Here is a 19,561-nt window from a genome sequence, read left to right on the forward strand (position 1 = left end):
GGTTTTGTTCTTTCTCAAAACAAGCATCAGCCCTGATAAAGGTGTTTCAGTAGCAGGTAAGTATGGGAGGTAACACAGCAAGTAGGGCTACTGAAACTAACAACTTAGCCTGAATAGACTTTTTTTTTTAAGTTTTTCTCTTGGCAATGTTTCTGTTTATCAAAAAAGTGGGGTGGAGGAGGCAGCTACAGCCTGTTCACACTCTCTAAAAAAGATACTGCTTTAGCTACTTTGAAGGGAGACAAGACCTTGGTTAGGAGGGCAACACGATCATTTAGACAGAGTTAACTAAACTTTGAAACTCAAATAGTTCATGCCGTTTGAGTGAGCTGTAGGTAATTCTTATTTGTTGAGAATTTTTCTCATTGGCAATAGCTTCATGATCCAAACACAAATTTTAGTGTTGTTGTGGACAAAGGACTTTGACCTATATTTCTGCCTTTCTATAGGTAAATTGGATTAATAGTTGAGCTCGTCAGTAGCAGTAAGAAAACTGAACAAAATCTGTGCCTGATTTCTCATAAAGCTGAGAAATACAGGCTGTATTACACAGCCTAAATGTTGGTCTTGAAAGTATATTTAAGACTTGCTTCAGGGTATGTCAGCCCCCTGTAGAACAGGCTGCTGTGTTTTCTGTTCTTTAATGATGCTGATTTTTCTGTTGTTCCTGAGGACTGATTTTAATATAGGCAATAAATGTCATGGCCCTTCATTGTCAGTATACAGGTGACTAGCAAAAAAACTCCCGCTGTTTAACCTTCAAATCTGTTCAGACATAGTGAACATATCTGTGTACCTACTCGGAAAGAACTTACTTTTTCTCACAAAGACACAACTAAATATCTTAACGGTGCCATTGTGAAAACACTGTTCTGATAACTGATGTAGAAATTCTCTTCCACTGCTCTTATGCGAAATGAAGGGAATGGTTCTGGTTCTGTTTTTGGAGAAGTTCAGGTTTCTGTGCAGGTAAAACAGTTTAAGTGCTTCAAAAGTAGCACTGTCGTTCCCCCTTGGTTTTTAATTTAAAAATTGGAAAACTGTTACTTTCAAAAAAGAGTATTTGGGTTTCTTAGTCATGGTTAGTAAAGCAAAACTTCTCCTACTTCTGCTTTCTTCCCTGTTCCTTACCACAGAACAAGCTTGCCATCTCCGATGTTTTCCAGAAATGACTTCAGTATCTGGAGTATCTTAAGAAAATGCATTGGAATGGTAGGTAATCAGAAAGCTATGATAAAAGATGTGAAGTGATTGTTTCATTTGAGGCCCAAATGAAAACTTGTTGGGGAAAGGGATTTTTTCTTTTTTTTTTTTTTTAAATTTGCTGCTTATGCTTTATTTGCTTTCACAACTCAAGAAGGTAAGACTTAGTCAGAGCAATATTCCTTCAGTAAAAGCATTTTCTCTTGATTTTAACCCTTAAAGTACTTTGTGGTAGCAAAAATTTTTTACTTTGTGGAAAAAAAACAAAACCAAAAAAACAACTACTCTAATTTTGCTCTTCTCCCTTCCCCTTAGTATCTCAGTCTTCCCCCCATGGTGTTACTGGCCAGATAGTGGCCAGATCAGAGGTTAGCTGGTTGGCACCTGATTGCTTCCAGCTAAGGGTGAATTGAGAAGAGTTCTTCCCTCCATTAGATCCTGCAATAGGCTGAAAGTACTTACTGCTGATAAACCTCTGTCAGCCTGTAACAGTAGCCTACAGAAGGGAATGTGTGTGTTTAGTCACTGTTTTCTCCTCCTCCCCTTGCTGTAGTTAGAAACGACACCAAGCAATGAGATGTGGAAATGCTGGGGAATGCCTGTATCAGCAGCTCCAAGTCTCCTGAGATGTTGTGCAGCATCTGAGGCTTCTCACAGTGGCTTTAGCAGAAAAGTGTTGTGACCTTAAAATACAAAGAGCAGATTGAAAGCCTGTCTTGCATAAGGTGTGTGCAGGAAAAAAATCCATAAAGATCTTAATTCTGCTTTGCAGAAATTGCTGCACAGAAGTTGCAGGTGGGGGGCGGAACTTGGAGTGGATTGTACTGAAGTATCTGCCAAAGCTGTTAGTGCCAGATGCTGATATTATGGTTAAGAACAGTGCTGTTTACTGCACACATTGCCAGTAGTCATACTATATGCTTTTAATTTGCTACTGCAGGCAGTTTAAAACATTGCTATGTTATGCGTTCAGAGGGCATGCTTTTTAAAAATGGGAAAGAGAATAAACTGCATCAAAACTGTAGGACTACTTTTAAATTTTTATTCCTGTAACAAAAATTCCTGTTTTCTTCAGAATACAGAATCCCTGTTTTTACTCCTGCGCCGCCATGTTTCCCTGTTCTTTCTCATCCTTCTCCCCCTGCCTGCCCACCTGCCTCCAAGAAAGATAATATGTTTAAGTGATTAGATGGCTTATATCTATTTTAAAAGTAGTAAATAACTTAGTCTTTAAAAAGGTCCTTAATACTTCATTCCATTGTTTCGTCTCACCTTCTTAATGCATTTGTTGATAGGAAGTTTATTTGTTTGATGTTTGGTTTTCTTTTTGTTTTAAAAGTAGCCTTAACATCAACACAGATAAGCTTATCAAGCTCATAAGGGATATATAGGGAGCATTATTTTTCAGCATTAGCGGAGCCAGGTCAAGCACATTGCATTAGCACTAAGAGCATAATTTATTTTTCTAATAAGCCAATTACACTGGGGTTACTGCAGGTCAGTGTATCTAATCATTTGGGTTTTAACACAAATTTCATTTGTGCATCAGGAGTTGTCGAAGATCACAATGCCAGTTATATTCAATGAGCCACTGAGCTTTCTGCAGCGACTTACAGAGTATATGGAGCATACATACCTCATCCACAAAGCCAGCTCACTTTCCAGCACAACTGAGCGAATGCAGGTACTTTGGGTGTGGTAATTTGTGCTAGCTCTTGATGAATGCGTTGGGATTTTTTTCTTCATAGCTAGTCTCATTATAGGAGGAACTCCTGTAATTTGCTGCATGTCGGATTCTCTTATTCATTAACCAGTTTTACTTATCTAGGAAAATGTTTTGCTTTTTGTAAGGCTTGCTTTTTTAGCCTTTTGATGAAAACTGTTTATTCCCCTGCCTTGCAAACAGAACTTTGCTAAGCTATTTCAGAAGAATCATTCTCTAATACCATGACTGCTGTGGATACTTGGTAAAGACTAAAATCCAGGAGATTAACTGTGTACTTTTGAATAGTGTGTTGCTGCGTTTGCTGTGTCTGCTGTAGCCTCGCAGTGGGAACGTACAGGGAAGCCGTTCAACCCGTTGCTTGGAGAGACATATGAATTGATCAGGTAATGGACAGAAGATGCACTGAAGAGTGGAGAGGGGTGTTCTGTGTAACTGATGTTTCATTGGACTTGTCAGGTGGCTTGCAGATTGCTCTTCGGCTTGTAGGATTCCACCCGTTCTCCTAGCAGCTGCTGGAGGTGCTTGCAGTGCATGTTGGTGTTCAGCAGTGCACCTTCCAGTGAAGGGAAACTACTTAACTTTTCAACTCAGAGCAGGCAACTGAAATTTGCCAGGTTTAAAAGCAAGTTTTATTTACAAAAATGACTTTTTTTCTGAAACCTGCTGAATGAAAAGATTCATGGTGCACAAGGGAGATGTTAGCATTGTGATATTCATTGTATGAGTGTCCAGAATACAAATAGGCAATGTTAGTCTGTTAGTGTGCAGCTGCACTTAGGGCACATTTTCTGTCAGGTGAGTTTTTGGCCTATGTTTATGTGAAAGTTCAAGAAAGAGGTCACTATCAAAAGTAAACATATTGGCTGATCAGATTTGGTAGTTCTTCTTACCTTTTTACATTATGTCCTCAGTTATTTAGAATGATGATATTCTATGTATTAGTGATCTAGGATTTTAACTAACTCTTGCACTGAGTACACCACCTATGCATGGGACCGACTATCTGTTTCACCCTGGGGAAAAGAACTGCAACTTCACTACACTTGATACGTAGATACATGCTTTCGGTTATCTTTATTTTGCAGAGACGATCTTGGATTTAGACTTCTCTCAGAGCAAGTTAGCCATCATCCACCCATCAGTGCTTTCTATGCTGAAGGTTTAAATAATGATTTTGTGTTTCATGGATCAATTTATCCTAAACTCAAATTCTGGGGCAAGAGCGTGGAAGCGGAACCAAAAGGCACAATGACTTTGGAGCTTCTTGAGTAAGTTGATAAGTAATAATTGCATAGGCACAGTGACCACATCCATGATGATTAGTGTGCATTAGTCTCTTGGCTTAGGAATGGACATGTCGTAACACCCACATCCTAATGTTTGATGGCAGATCACTTTGCAGGGAGAAGGGAATGAGAAGATACAAGGAACTGCCATTATTTCTCCTAATATACCGCATACTAATAGTAGCGGTAGTTGGGGCTTGTGTCTGTATGTTCTGCAGATGCCTGGACATCAGTCTTACTAAAACTAGTACACTTGAGTCCTGTTGGCTTTCCTCATGTCGTTCAGTGCTAACAGTGATTGCACTGAAGTGGCTGTTTTAAGGAACAGTAGCAATAGGTTAATAAACTTCTTGGGTTTCCTGACATTGCTATGTCTGTTTCAAGACTTGGTGTGATTTATAGATGATGGCTTGTTGCAGGAGTGGCATCCAGTACAAAGATACAGTATTTTAATTTTTATTCCTCTCCCTTAGACACAATGAAGCCTACACGTGGACAAATCCTACGTGCTGTGTGCATAACATTATTGTGGGCAAACTTTGGATTGAGCAGTATGGAAACGTGGAAATAACTAACCATAAGTAAGTTAAGAGTGAGTGCTTTCACTTGCTGCAAGTTTGAAGAGGAAAAGCATTTGGAAGTAATTAGTGCCCTCTTGTTCTGCCTTTAGAACTGGTGAGAAATGTGTACTAAGCTTCAAGCCCTGCGGCCTCTTTGGGAAGGAGTTGCACAAAGTTGAAGGCTACATTCAGGACAAAAGGTAACAGCTTCATTCCTCAATGAATGAACAAATGCCTGCCTCTGTTTCTGATGGGAGCTGCAGAACTGAATGCCCTTAACATGGTCTGTTAGGGGATGAACCCGCAACAGCAAGGTTATGAATTGTGCAACGCCAATAATGGAGTTTTAAGAGCTGTTCTCAAAAGTTCTTTCAAATATTTTTGTCTGCAATGATGAAATAAATCTCTTTAAGCTCCTTTGTAAACTTAGTCTATTTTTGACAGCAAAAAGAAACTTTGTGCGCTGTATGGGAAGTGGACTGAGTGTTTGTACAGTGTTGACCCAGCTACATTTGAAGCTTACAAAAAAAATGACAAGAAAAATGCAGAAGAGAAGAAAAGCGGTAAACAGGTATTAATCACATAAAGAGGTGGTATCTGAAAAGCATGATAAGACAGCTAAATATTTTAGTAGCATTTAAGAGCATTAAGACTTCTTTTCACTTGTTCTCCCTTTCCTAGCATTAAGGGATAAAATGCTTTCTCTCTCAAGGATTTGTATTCAGACTTCCCAGAACTTGGAGTGATCTAAATATTGGCGGGTTCGTTACCTGCCTCTTCCTCCCAAGTCACGTGGAGGAAGTAGCATATCCATTAGTTGGACCATGGTTCTGATCATATATGATAACACTTATATTCTAATAGGATTTGGACTCCTAGAGGAAGGACAGGCTAGTTTCTCACCTTGATAGAAGATCGTATTTTCCAGCTTTTACAAGAATTTTTGTATGGTTGTGAAAATTTAATAGAAAGCAATACAAATGCTGGCTTTTTTTTTCCTCCACAATTGCCTTTTTTTTTTTTTTTTTTTTTTTTTTTTTTCTTCTCGGGGAAAAAAACTCATTTTTAATTCTTCCAGGTTTCTGGTCAGCAGTATGCTTCTTGTTTAAGGTGAATGGTGATGGTGACAACACACAGCTTGATGAAGAATAACCATTCACATGGTAGCTTAAAACAGGGATTGTTCCCCTTTGACTGAAGCCAGATTTGTTGGTTTGGGTGTTGGTAGTTTTTATACTTAAAGAGACAGAGAACTCTGAAAGCAGTTGTTCCTGTGCAGGTTCAATTTGTTGCTGTATCTCAGATTGCTCCAGTGCTTGTCATCAGGAGAGTGCTAAAGCACTGGGGATTACTGCTTCTCTTCAAGTCTGACCCTGTGAGTTCTAGGGAGAAGGAGCAAAGAAAAACATACCCTGTGTCTTTGTTCAGCTACCACTTTGCATTTTCCAACAGTGCTTAAGATGATCCTTGCTTTTCACTTCAAAATGAAGCATCTTATTGCATAAAGCTCAAGCTGCAATGTTGCTCTGACTCTAGAAAAGCACGCTTTTTCTACTCATTTAACAGAACTATTTCTGTGTAGAAAACTGAAAGCTTTGTACTGCGCACTATGAATCAAGTAGTCTTTGAGTATGTATTCCCACTGCCCCCTTGTGTTGAAGGAGCTGATACTGTTTATGGTTTTTGAGCATCTAGGTGGGCCAAGTCTCATGTATAATGTCTGGATGTGGTTTGTCCTTTCATGGTAGCGAAGGATTCATTCAGGCATGAAAGTACATGGCCTTTCAAACTTCTCCTAATTAGAATTTTCAGATTTTTTAGTTGTTTTCCAGCTATTCCTTCATGCTGTGTTGCTACTAATGAAGAATCGCTTCTGTCTCCCTTTAGGGGACCTGCTTGGATGCGAGTCCTTTTGCAAATTGCCCCAGATTTTTCCCCTGAAACCTTTTGATTTTTATGGGGATAAAACTTAAGGAAAAATAATTTTGCAGGGAGCTAGACAAGCCTTCATGTATGCAAAGGTGATATTTTACCAACATCATAAGAGTTGTAGTAGACCTGGGGTTAGACCAGGATGATGCTGCTCTGAATGAACTACAGCTTTTTTTAATCAAGATGAAGCATTTCCTGGAGAATTTTCAGTGCAAATATATGGAAGAGCATAATGTAAGGCAACAGCAACTGCCCTCACACATGCCTCGTTTACAGACACCAGAGGTGTTGCTTTGGCAAAGTCTGTTACTGCCCTCCTAGCAATCTACTGAGAGGTTGAGTAGCGCTGAGCATAAAATATGGATCATTGTGGCAAGAGCACATGAAAATCCACTTTTTACCTAGTTCTTTGTAATTCTTAAGACATTTTTAAGAATATGTATCCAACAAGACACAAATTGCAGTGTGTATTGTAGCCTTTCTGTAAAAGTTGGAGTTTGACAGTCTGTATTGAAGTGTCTTTGTTTTGATATAAGGGTATCTTTCTGATCTGATCTGCTTAAAATTCCCTATTTCTGAAAGATTGATCAGTGTCCTTTAAAGGACAGAATGGCAGGTTGCCAGCACAGTTCAGATGTAGTCAACTAAAAGCCCTGTTTGTCTTTCTGGTAGCTGAGGGACTGAACCTGGTCTGCATGTTGTTCTGGTTGCTTTGCAACCTGTTCGTTATTAAAAGCACTGTACTCAAGTGCTCCACAGTGAAACAGAATCCTTAATACTTCCTAATTTTCTTGGAGGCGTAACACATGAATCATCTCAGAGGATAACTGAGTCCAGTTTGGGTACTGGACTTTTTCTGCACTAAAACATCAGTCTGTATTATCTGACACAGTCATCAGAGAGTAAAGCTTATTAGCAGGAGGATTAAAGCTGTTGGCATGTAGCCAAAGTATTTAAAGCATTAGTTGCCTTTAAGTTCAGCTTTACTCTCCAGTGGTCTCTGAACGTGCTGCTGTTTTTAGCTGTGATAGTGACGCCAAGTTTTGTTGGGAGAGCCATATTCATTGTCTAGCTGGCTTTAGTTCAGTATTTTAACGTATGCTTGTCTGGCGGAATTAATGTCAGCAGCATTGGACCCCAGCTTCTTTAAAGCTGTGCATAAAAAGGGTGATGGTTTAGAACTAGTTCAGGTCACATCTACACTGTGACCACCAGTTATTCTCTACTGCCCTAGTAACCCTGGGTGGAGTTTTTCCCATTCTGGGAAAACCATTTCACAGTGCTGTGGCTGCAGCTGCCTCAGGCCATATGTGTCAGCCTTCATAGGATACCCTTCCCAGAAGAAGTAGCTAGTCTAGGATATTCATTTAACATTTGCAGTTTGCCATTTCAGTAGTGTAGTGGTCAATGGAAAGGAAGGTTCCTCTGAGCAAAGAGCAGTAGTGTAGGGCTTTCTGTTGTGCACAGACTGAAGACAGCCATTTGCATTATGTGCTGGCATTTCTTTGATGTGGAAGGATGAGGAATGTGACTTCTGTTCTTCAACTTTAATGAAGCAGTAATGGAGTTAAATATCAGGCATGGAAATACTTGTGTTTGAGGAAACGGGACATCTCTGTGGTAGAAAAATTGACATTTCTTAACGCTTGAACATACAGATTATATCTACAAAGATGTGGATGCAAAAAACTGTTGGTAGTCTTCCATTGGGAGGGAATTGGGAGTATGTATGCTATGTTAATGCTGTTATCCTTCTTGACAAGCATCTAGAAAAGTTTCTTTGTTGCTGAAATTATTTACTTTTGGTCAACGAAATAATTTTGTGTAAGTTCTAGTGTTGGAATGAATGGGTGTGAATGGTTTATGACTCCAAAGAACTCCTCTTTTCTTTGTGTGCTGCCTTTAGGTGGGCAATACTGAGGAACCAGATGAGATGCCATTGCCAGATTCTGAGAGTGTGTATGTTATTCCTGGAAGTATTTTGCTATGGAAGATAACTCCAAGACCTCCAAATTCAGCACAGGTCAGCTATGCTTCTGCTTATTGAAAGCAGTCTGTGCTATCCTATTATTCTGTATGCTCAACACAAAGCAAATCCATTTGTTCTCTTTTTCATTAACAAGTCTGGATTTGCCTGTTTATTGCAACAAACTTTCCCACTACAATTCTAACTCTATAACATGGGGTTGGAGGGATAACTGCCACAGGCACGACTCTTGAGTTAGCGGAATTTCTCTGGAAAATGGGATGCTTCATGTAGCTAGCGGTATGGGGGCTTTCCCCACCTCCTCTCCACCCTGTTCCCCCCACTGAGGCACCTACCTTGTGAGAAATCTCTTCTGAAGGGCTTTATTAGAGGACAGACACTTTCTAGGAGACGCTTGCAAAGCCTGTGTAGCATGAGTTGGTGTGTGAAGGGCTGTGGAGCTGGAAAGCCCGTGGGTGGAATACAAGGGTATGTGTGCAACTGGAAAGACAAAGAATTGGAACAAGAAAGGTGCCCTCACTGGGTTAATCGGGGGGAAATATCTCTACAGAGATAGAGAAAATACCAGTAGGACTGGAAAAAGAAGATAAGAGAGAAATAGTGCACTGAGTAATTGGATGCTGGCCTGCTTAAACAGAAACATGAAGGATCACCTACGCTCTGCCTGACAGTGCAATTTTGCTGGTATCTTGAGCATTCCTGTCTTGAGTGATTAAATAATAAAAAAGCACTTGGATGTTTGTTTTTAGACAGCCGCTTTCTTGTGTATTAAGACTAGCAGCTAGAGATGTCGTAAAGTCACCTTTTATCTTTGTCTCTGAATTTCAGATGTATAATTTTACTAGCTTCGCTATGGCTTTGAATGAGTTGGACAAAGAAATGGAGAGTGTCATTCCCAAAACTGACTGCCGGCTACGACCAGATATCAGAGCCATGGAAAATGGAGAAATAGGTAACTTCAGCTATTGGCAAAGGTGTTTTTTTTTTTTTTTTTTTTTTTTGTTAAAACTGAGGGACTGTAAAAAAAGGAAATTCCACATTCAGGTTGTTAGATGAACTGTTAGAGTAAGTAGCTACCCTTAAAGATACATCCTCCATGCTTAAAGACAGTAACTCTTTAATGCAGCCTTCTGCAGGTTGTGGTATGCTTCTAGTGAAGGTATGTCACCCACCTGTACTGGGCCTGGTTGGGATGGAGTTAATTTTCTTCATAGCAGCCCATATATGGTGCTGTGTTTTACATTGGTGACCAAAGCAGTGTTAATAACACATCAATGTTTTAGCTATTGCTGAACAACATTTTCACAGTGGTAAGGCCTTCTCTGTTTTTGTGGTGGGCAAGAGGCTGGGAGAGGACACAGCCAGGACAGCTGACCCAAACTGACCAAAGAGATATTCCATACCATATAACATCATGCTGAGCAATAAATTGTGTGTGTCAGGGGGAAGTAGCTGTTGCTTGGAGACTGGCTGGATTCAGATCTGCTGGTGGAAGGTAGTAAGTGATTGCTTTTGCATCACTTTTTCCTCCTTTTTTTCTTTCCTTTCACTTTTATTAAACTGTCTTTACCTTGACCCATGAGGTTTTTTTGCTTTTTCTCTTTGATTCTCTCCCCTAATCTGCTGGGGTGGATGGGAGCGAACAGGTGGCTTGTGGGTGCTTAGTTCCTGGCCAGGAACCCACCACACCACCTACTTGCTTATGTTCTTCCATATATGCAAGAATCTTAAACTTCATGATGCTATGCTTTTTATTTAGCTTTAGGCCCTCTGCTGTGCTCCATAGTCAAGCCCTATAACTGGAAACTAGTCTAAGGAGGCAATCTTTGAGCATTGAAAGGAAGTATTTGTGAACTTTTCAGTTCTTTGTTTCCATCAGCCCGATGCAAAATGAGTATTTTGATGTGCCAGTTCTGAGAAATGCAGTCAAAACTATTTAAGTGAAACTGCAATGCCAAAAATATACTTGATGCAAAATTATTCTTCAGTGAGAACTGAACACTTCTGTTGTCCTAAAATAGTGAATTAGAAATACATCATGAGACTTTCAGTGACTAGAAATAGTGTGCTTTTTAGCAACTTCATAGAGATTGTTACTGCAGATGCCATAGAGTGAAAAGTGTCTTCTAGAATTCTGACGTGTGAGTTGGTGTTAAATACTTCGATGTGGTGTGGAACAGCCTTCCCCTGGCCCTCTTTTGCTCCTTTTTCTTGGCATTTTGCGTGTTAAAGCAGGATGGCCAGGTTTGTAGACTAAAAGCATGGGGACTCCTGCTTTCTCTGGATTGCTAAGTGATTGGGGTAAGTCATGAAACCTCTGATTCAGTTTCACCTATGTAATAATTCAATGAGTGTGACTATTTCTGGTAAACAGTCTGAGATCTAGGTATGAAAAACAGTGACACGGGCATAATGCAGTGCAGTTGTACTAGTGCGGTTTTTTTTCTCAGAAGCTGATAACCACTTCTTTGAGGCTTTTAAAAAAGCAGATCAGTGAATTCCCACAACCAGTTTCTCCTGCCTGTACAATTCTTTTGTGGCCAGCAGGATGGACATACTCTGTTTGTAGCATTCCCAGTAATTTGTCTGTCTAAACTTGAAGTGCAAATAACTATGCTGTTGGCAACAGACCATATTCCTTAACTGTACTAACAGCATGAAGTTTGTCTAGCAGATAGACTGGTAATATGCAGTATGGTAGTAGCTGGCAGGGTAACTGGGAATGGCTGATAGTCTTCCAAAAATGATTCTCTCAACTACTTCTTTCTAAGATGTTTATAAAATGCTTTTTGAGGATCCAAGTATGAAAGAGATCACTTTTCACCTAATCTGCTTCTTAGTCTGACTTACTCCTCAGATGTTCTGACCATCCTTTCTGCCAAACAGAAGCAACTGTTCTGCTTGTTTAGGACCATGACCTGTGCTACCTTAGTTACCTTCATTAACAAAAAAATGAAGGGATGCTGCAGAGAGACAATTCTTTGTGGTTTGGAAATGAATATTCCAAACCCCGATTGATGAGGAACTAAGCACTAGTAACAACTTACCCCAACCCTTAACAAGAAGCATGTGGCCAGACTTCTGAAATAAATCCAGCATATCTTAATCAGTTTCCCTACTGAAATAAATTTTGGGTATGCCACCTCCCCTAGCTCACATCTGCTGTCATGTAAACACCTTTTCAGGGTCCTCAGGCCATGGGTAAACATGTATTTAACAGTCTTAAAGACTGGAATTCCATTGGCTGATCTTCTGCCACAGCTGGCCTGGCTTTGCCCTTAGACTAAACTAGAAGCTCTTCTGTGTTATGTAGAAGGCTTTTTAAATGGACAACTTTTACTACTTCACTTGTTTATTTGCTGGGTCAGATGGAGTAATGTCCCTGTCTTATATTACACTTTAACATCTTCTGTATTTTTATTTGTGTATTTTTATTCCTTCAAGATCTAGCCAGTGAAGAAAAGAAGAGGCTAGAAGAAAAACAAAGGACCGCCCGCAAAAATCGTTCAAAATCAGAGGAAGACTGGAAGACGAGGTTAGTGTGCTTGCCTCTGTGTACGTGTAGTTACATAAAGATTTTGAACATTGAGGTTAACTGCCAGTGCACACTGGTGATGTGCAGTGTTGTGTCAGCATGAAGAGCTGACATCATCAGATATATTTGCAGAGTTGGTCCTGCAGGCTGTAGTGCTTCCACAGAGAAGCGTCAGGCTTGGTCTCAGCTCCTTCCCTCTCACTGCCTGCATACCCATATTCAAATACAAACCGTGTTGTCTTTTCTGAGCACCTCTTGGTTCTGATGTGAAAAAGATGTTGCCACTGATAGCTGCTTGTAAGGACTGTTCTTGCTCATTCATTTATAACTGCCTCAAATTTGCATGCTTGGCCAAAGAGAGGAGGAAATGCTTCCTCTGGTGAACTTGATAGCTTATTGCCCATGACTTCTCAGATCAGTTGCTGTGTGCTGGCAATACTGTATTCCCACTGCATACAGTTATTCTCAAAGTTGGTGAAATGACTTTATCACCCAGATATCCAAATCATTTTCTCCTTTCTGAGAGGGTTACTAAGTACAAAAGTTAGAAGAGCTAAGGGAAAAGTTAGCTTACAAGGGATCTGCCAGGATGGGTTGGGTTTTTTTCCTATGAGAGGGGTCAGTTGGGAGCTCTTACACACAAGCTAAGTAGAAACTGTGAAAACACGACCAAATGAAACTACTTTGACCAGACAAGGTCTATTTAAAAGTATAATAATAAATTGGCAGTCTCTTCACAGAAAAAAAATGGTAGGGCTAAACTCTCTGAAAGTAAGCAAGCTTCATCTCTTCCCTGTTAACTAGCTATTAATACACCCAGACACTGTGGATTAAATATCTTTAAAATGTCTGTTTGTAACTATAAATCACTCTTTTCTTTTTTTCAAATGAAGTCAGCCATCATCTCAGAGTCCCAGGTTTGGACATGTCTGCCTTTTGTCTTTTTCCTGTGCCTGCTCTCCTGAAGTGTTTGGGTTTGTTTGCCCTGAGACTGGTGGAAAATAACATCTTTGTAATGCTTCCAAGTAAACGTGTTAAGTGCTGGACAGCCTTGCACCTCCCTCTTCCTTTCCTGAATTCAGTGTGGTTCTAGCTCTCACCAAGTATTTTCAAAGCAAGGGATAGTTATATTCTGTTCTTCCAGGTGCCTGAAGTAGCATAAGCTATATCTCAAAGCACCTGAGGTTGGTATTGGAAATTGGGGAATTCCCAGGGGACAACTCAGAGCAATGTTTTTTGGGGTGTATAATTAGTGCAGACACCGTTCACGAGGTTCTTCAGTTGCTGTTGTGCAGGTACTGTAGACCTGCTCAGCACTTGCCTGGGATATCCTTTAAGAACTCTTTGTTTTCCAGGATGTTTCTAAAGCTTTGGCAAAAAATTCCTAGTGTCTGATCTCTTCAGTAGGAATGCCAAGTGTGACTGCCTCCAAAGGATGAACGTAAAGTGTGTGGAAGAGTTGTTGTGCTTTGGGGGGAAAAAAAAAAATGTGTACTGTGAAGGGAAACTCTCCTGCCTGTTCCCAGAAGGTCAACTGTAGGTCTTAATCTGCAGTGTAATATAAACTCTGATGTAAACTACTGCAATTTCCTTGCCACAGAAAAGCAGGCTTCTTACTTTGTCTAGTAGAGTTCCTCCCTCGTAAGACAATTCTCCAAAGTGCCTAGTGATTTTTTTAAATTATTTTGAATTCACTTTAGCAGTGGGGTCTTGGTGTTTCTGAAGAAGTGATTCATGTTGAACACTTAATGCTTTAGAGACTGACCAGTAGTCTTAAGTCTTGAGTAAAAGACTAGTTCAGTTATGAAACACAGCAGTGGTCGGTTGCTTTTGATGAAAATCAGTCCCCTCCTTCCGCCGTCACTTACTTGGCTAGATTATCGGATTGCTTTGGATCTCCTGTGTCTCTCAAACTTAGTTCTTCCCATCACCTTTCCCCTTCCTATTGAAGGAGGTGGTCACTGGAGGAGGGGCACATTGTCCTGACCTGTACAAGTGTTGAAGACACACTAGTGAGGTATTGGGTGGTAGAATTCCTTAATCTGAGAGATGAAGTAACTGTGCTTATAGCCCTGCCTCTCAGCAAATGCTCGGCTTTGTGCTCTGGAGCGAGCTGCTATTACCTGTGAACTAAACACATGTGCACACGCACACACCAGTTGCTTCGGAATAGCTGACTCATCCTGTGCGGAGGTGATGCCGTAGTGAACCATGTACAGTACCAGGGGTGAATGACTCCTGTTGACTTCAGTTCACGTAAGCAGGACAGCAGGAGAACCATTGCAGTGTTCAACTGTTCAGTTTACCACCGTGAAGACGGTACAAGACGTTTCTTCCAACAGGCATCTCATATCTTTTGAGCTAAGCAAGACTTGCCTGTTAGCTGCCCTGCTTTGTAACATGACACTGCGATACTGGTGGCCTTTATGCTTTCGCTTTTTAAAGAGATCAATTCATATTTGGTCCGAATGTGCTTTAATTTCTGTTCTGAAACCTTATGGTACCCTAGAAGGGAAGAGCTGAGTTAAAATGGGCTGCCTTGCACATGCATGATTTACTTAAGTGAGTGTGTTCGCTGCAGAGGAATATAAAGGAAGAACTGGCTTTTGTGGCCAGCGAGGAGGTGAAGGGAAGCTGTGGAGCGTATTAACCACAGAAGCAGCTTCTGGGAGGCTGACTTGTGCCATAAACATGGCTTGGAAAAATACAACAAGAAGTTAAAATGCTAGTGGTTTGGTACTGTGCAGTGTGTGCTGTTGAGGGAGAAGATTGAGTAACTGGGCCCAGACAGAAAGCGGTGTTCAGTAACGGGTGGCAAGATTGCCAGAAACGGGTGTGGGAGAGGAGGAAGGACAAATTTCTGTGCCATGGTGACTTGACGGGGTTGTAATCACCACTGGGGGATACTTGGCAGTTGTATGGCCTTGTAAGTGCACCTTATTTTACAGATAAATAGCTCCCCCACCAAAAGGTTATACACACGTGCACATGTAATCTGTCCCTGTGTATACACAGTGCCTCAAGATTAGGTAGGAGGGGAGAGGGAAAGAAAGAAAGCAGGTGCTAATCTTCAGCGTTCCTAGCAACAAACAGCTTAGCAAAAGCTTGCAAGTAATTTCATGCAGATGGAATCAGCTTTCTGGCCATTCAGATTAGACCCCCGGTGCTAACAGTGTAATGCAACACAGTTAAGTTGTAATAAGCCAGGACTTTTCCTGCAGCCTGTGGGTGATATTTTATCTACGCTGAGGGCAGCTGGCACACTTGTTCTGAGTTAGGTGCATTGCAAAACAAGACTTTAAAAAACAAGGGGAAATCTAGATCCCGGGGAAATAATGTCTTTCTGTTTTCAGGACTGCAGTGCTTGTGGTGTTTACATGTCTTGCAAAAACTGTTACTGCTTATGCATGCCAAAATGATTGTTCACAACTGCTTTGAAGTAAAACTGTACCTGTCCTTTTTTATGTGATAGTCCTGACTGCTTCAAGTGACCAAATACTGGTCTCTAATTTCACCTAGGAGACATTTAAGAGGTGGCAAATGGAGAGATCTAGCCACTGAAGATGACTTTAAATTCACTTATGAATTTAAAACCAAGAGGGCTCCTGCAACCACAAGAATTACTTTGAACAGTAAACTGCTGAAGATGCAGCAAAGCAGTTCTGAACTTCCATAAAAGTGTGTGTTAATAGCTTCACTTAACATGCTGTATGTTTCCTTGCAGATGGTTCCACCAAGGCCCCAATCCCTATACCGGTACACAGGACTGGCTTTATTCTGGCAACTACTGGGACAGAAACTACTTTAACTTGCCTGATATTTATTAAAATGCAATAAGGAGCCTGTGACTGATACAAATAAGTCTTAATCTGTTTTAATGTTTTCCCTTGTTTTACTTATCTCCTGAAAAAACTGACATGTTATCAAAGAGAATATTAAGCATCTCCACAGTAAATCTGGTGGTACATGATCTGCAGTCCCATAGGTAGGGGAGTAATTGTTCTGGCTGATGGTGGGTCCTGTGCGGACAAAGTAAGTCGCCATGGTTTCGAACTGCCCTGTTTGCTGAATACACCTATATTAGGTTGTGGTGTATGAGGAATAGAACACCTTTGGCTGTTCTGTGAATACTTTCTTTCGTAGGTAACATTGGCACAAGTAAAACTGGTTTTATTTATTGTGACATGGGAATGTTTAAAAGCACACACAGTAATTGCAATATTCTGTTCTTAAATGAAGAGGGGTGTGTCACTTTTGTAAAGATGTAATTTTTCATAAAGTGACTTTTCTTTTACTAAAGTAACTCCCTTGAATCCTGAGCTCTGGTCAGAGATTCCAGAAGTGTTCCCGTCTCTGGAGCATTAAGGCAGTTGTTTAAGCTGGTAACATTACTCAGAGGTATTTATTCAATGTTTTGTGCAGTGTGTTTTGAATTTTGCTCTCTTGTTTTGCTACCAGCCTTATGGTTTAAGGAATTAAGAGCCATTTAAACATCTACAGATTTGATTTGAACTGCACACTAGGAACAGGTTTTAAAAGAATCTGTTTCATGCACTAGAAGTTCTGGTGCCCAGCACCACTGCAAAAAGGCAAGAACCTAATCAGTCCAGGACTTGGTGGAACATGGCAGCGGGCACAGGACCTGTGTCTGTACTGTGCAAACTCCCTAGGAGGAAGTCTTGTGCATTTCAAAGGTAGTACAGCACCTCAGTGAGGCCTCCTGTGCACAGCTGCTTTACCCCTTTTCAGTGGGGTGCATTCAATCTTAGAGTGTAAGTTTATATTGAACTGTGTACAGAGCTTCTAGAGGGCAAGCTGCTCTTTGTACAATATTTTAACTGCTGTCTGGAGGTTAGTGTTAATTGAATAATTTAATTGCTACTAAATAAAGGCTTCAAAACTTCTTGCATCTAGTGTAAAGTGAGTGGTGGTTGACAGCGCTGACCCTTTCTGAGCAAGCCTACTCCAAAAGCTGCTGCAATGAACTTGTATAGTGTGCTTCCCTGTGCTTCAGGGACCTCTTTTCCCCTAAGCAGGAGCAGTCTGCTTATGGGGGCATGGGGATGGCTGGGGAACTGAGACCCTTCCTCCTTGAACACACAGTGAGGCTGCAGCTCTAGCCTTGAGGGTGGACTACTGAATCTGTTAATAAGGCAATGAGATGCTTTCTATTTTTATTCTCTGCACTACTAGAATTACCCAGGTAGTGATGGTGAGACATATTTGCATAGATAAGGGAAAGCCTTTTCTTTGGCAGCCTTTCATATGAGGGCCTAGTTCTCACAGTGACCTGTAGATGCAAAAATTGAATACCTGCACTGTCTCTTGGACTCTCATCTCTGCACTCAAGCCTCTGCTCTGGCCAGCATTTCTTGAAGTCTGTCTTAATTCCTGTGCAACTTTCAAGTGTGAGTCTGAGATCTGTAGAAACAGTCTAGCTATTGGGTCAGTGCTTCAGCAGGTCATGCAGCATTGAACACTCAGTGCTAGGAAAAACAAAGCATTTAGTTCCCAGGTTCAAGAGGGTGAAACCTCTATGCAACATCAACTTTTCTTCTTTTGTTTTGAGTGACTTCTGTTTCATAACACTTTTTTTTTTTTTTCCTGGATCTAGTCATACTTCCAAGAGTCTGGCATATTTAAGTGACCATAGCTGTAGTTGTGAAACCTCTAAAGCAAAATCAAGGTACTTTTTCTTAACCCCTTCCTCAAAGCATAACCTCAGCTGTCCTCCTTGATAAACCTGTAGTTTGAATGAATTTGACCATGTGTGAGAATAACTCCTTCCTCTAGTTGAAAGTATGAATGTGCTTTTACTCCTGACACTTGTGTACAGTTCCTTCCTAGAGTATAACCCCAGCAGTTCAGGTTACACTGAACTATGGCTCTGTATGTAATCTGTCAGTATCGTTGGGGCTTATGCATATGCCATGTTAGCACAGTGAAGAAGCTGGGCCACTCTTCAGTGAAACAGCTGCAAAAGGTGTGTCTCAGTGGTCATAATTCACACAAAGTTAACATTCAGGATGTTGTGCTGTACTAGGAAAGCATAAAATGCATAGGAATGCAGTTCTAATTGCTGGCTTTTTTGAAGCATTTGCATTAAATTATTTTATTTATTACAATGTAGTCTCCATTCCTCCTGAACTCTTCCTGAAGTCCACACAGCCTCTCTTCTCAACCTGTTTAAAAAACAACATGAACTCAGTAGAAAGTGTGCAGCAAGACCTACTTTAATTGCTACCTAAATGCACTCTAAGGTGAGGTATTTTGCCGCATTCTGAATATTACACAAATGCTAAAAGTTCAGGCTGCAGGCATAAAGATGTGTATAAATGTGAGATTAAAAACTTGGTTACTTTAGACTAACACCAGAGCAAGACTAGTAGTACTAATTGCAAAGTGTAACTGTGGGTTTGTGTAGTGGGGGAAGGGGCTACAGGGGTGGCTCCTGTGAGAAGCTGTTAGAAGCTTCCCCGGCTCCAAACTTGGACCTGCTGCTGGCCAAGGCTGAGCCCATCAGTACTGGTGGTAGCACCTCTGTGATAACGTATTTAAGAAGGGAAAAGGACTGCTGTGTGGGAGAGTAAAAAGGGAGGGAGTGAAAAGGTGGAGGAAGAAGAGCTATAATAAAAAAAAGGAGAGGAAGAAGAAGATGAAGAAGAGGAGCTACAGTGAGGAGTGGGATGTGAGAGAAACAGCCATGCAGACACCGAGGTCAGTGAAGAAGGAGAGGGAGGAGGTGTACTGGAGCAGAGATTCCCCTGCAGCCCGTGGAGGACCCCATGCCAGAGCAGGTGTCTGGGCCCGGAGAAGGCCGTGACTCCGTGGGAAAGCCCACGCTGGAGCAGTTCGTGGAGGACTGCAGCTCGTGGAAAGGACTTGTGTTGGAGAAGCTCGTGGAGCGCTGACCCCTGTGAGAGGGACCCCACGCTGGAGCAGGGGAAGAGTGTGAGGAGTCCTCCCTGTGAGGAGGAAGGAGCAGCAGAGACAATGTGAGATGAACTGACCGCACCCCCCATTCCTGTCCCCCTGCTTCTGGAGGGAGGAGGTAGAGGTATCAGGAGCAAAGCTGAGCCCAGGAAGAAGGGAGGGGTGGGGGGAAGGTGTGTTTCTAAGATATGGTTCTATTTGTCATCATCCTACTCTGATTTGGTTGTTAACAAATAAAATTGGTTTATTTTTCCCCAAAATCGAGTCTGTTTTGCCTGTGCCGTAATCGGTGAGTGATCCCTCCCTGTCCTTGTCTTGACCCACGAGCTTTTTGTTGTATTTTCTCCTCCCCATCCCGCTGGGGGGGTGAGAGGATTGAGCGAGTGGCTGCATCGTGCT

The 19,561-nt window shown here is 41.3% G+C and overlaps 1 protein-coding gene across 6 annotated transcripts in view; it reads left to right on the top strand.

The window, feature by feature from the left end:
• The window catches only part of OSBPL1A (oxysterol binding protein like 1A), an 80,770-nt gene extending 61,354 nt beyond the window's left edge, over positions 1-19,416 (top strand). For 5 of the 6 annotated variants that reach the window (XM_050892189.1, XM_050892188.1, XM_050892190.1 and 2 more), the window contains 11 exons: positions 1,137-1,212; positions 2,753-2,887; positions 3,215-3,312; positions 4,015-4,197; positions 4,689-4,796; positions 4,886-4,975; positions 5,220-5,346; positions 8,614-8,730; positions 9,523-9,646; positions 12,139-12,229; positions 15,954-19,416. In XM_050892189.1, coding sequence (XP_050748146.1) covers positions 1,137-1,212; positions 2,753-2,887; positions 3,215-3,312; positions 4,015-4,197; positions 4,689-4,796; positions 4,886-4,975; positions 5,220-5,346; positions 8,614-8,730; positions 9,523-9,646; positions 12,139-12,229; positions 15,954-16,056 — 1,252 coding nt within the window. In that variant the 3' untranslated portion in view covers positions 16,057-19,416. Of the gene's footprint in view, positions 1-1,136; positions 1,213-1,875; positions 1,929-2,752; positions 2,888-3,214; positions 3,313-4,014; positions 4,198-4,688; positions 4,797-4,885; positions 4,976-5,219; positions 5,347-8,613; positions 8,731-9,522; positions 9,647-12,138; positions 12,230-15,953 lie in introns of those variants that run through there. The other variant, XM_050892192.1, reaches the window with a different exon arrangement.
• Positions 19,417-19,561: the final 145 nt, after the last annotated feature.

Source organism: Gymnogyps californianus, chromosome 2 (assembly GCF_018139145.2).
Source record: "Gymnogyps californianus isolate 813 chromosome 2, ASM1813914v2, whole genome shotgun sequence".
NCBI lineage: Eukaryota > Metazoa > Chordata > Aves > Accipitriformes > Cathartidae > Gymnogyps > Gymnogyps californianus.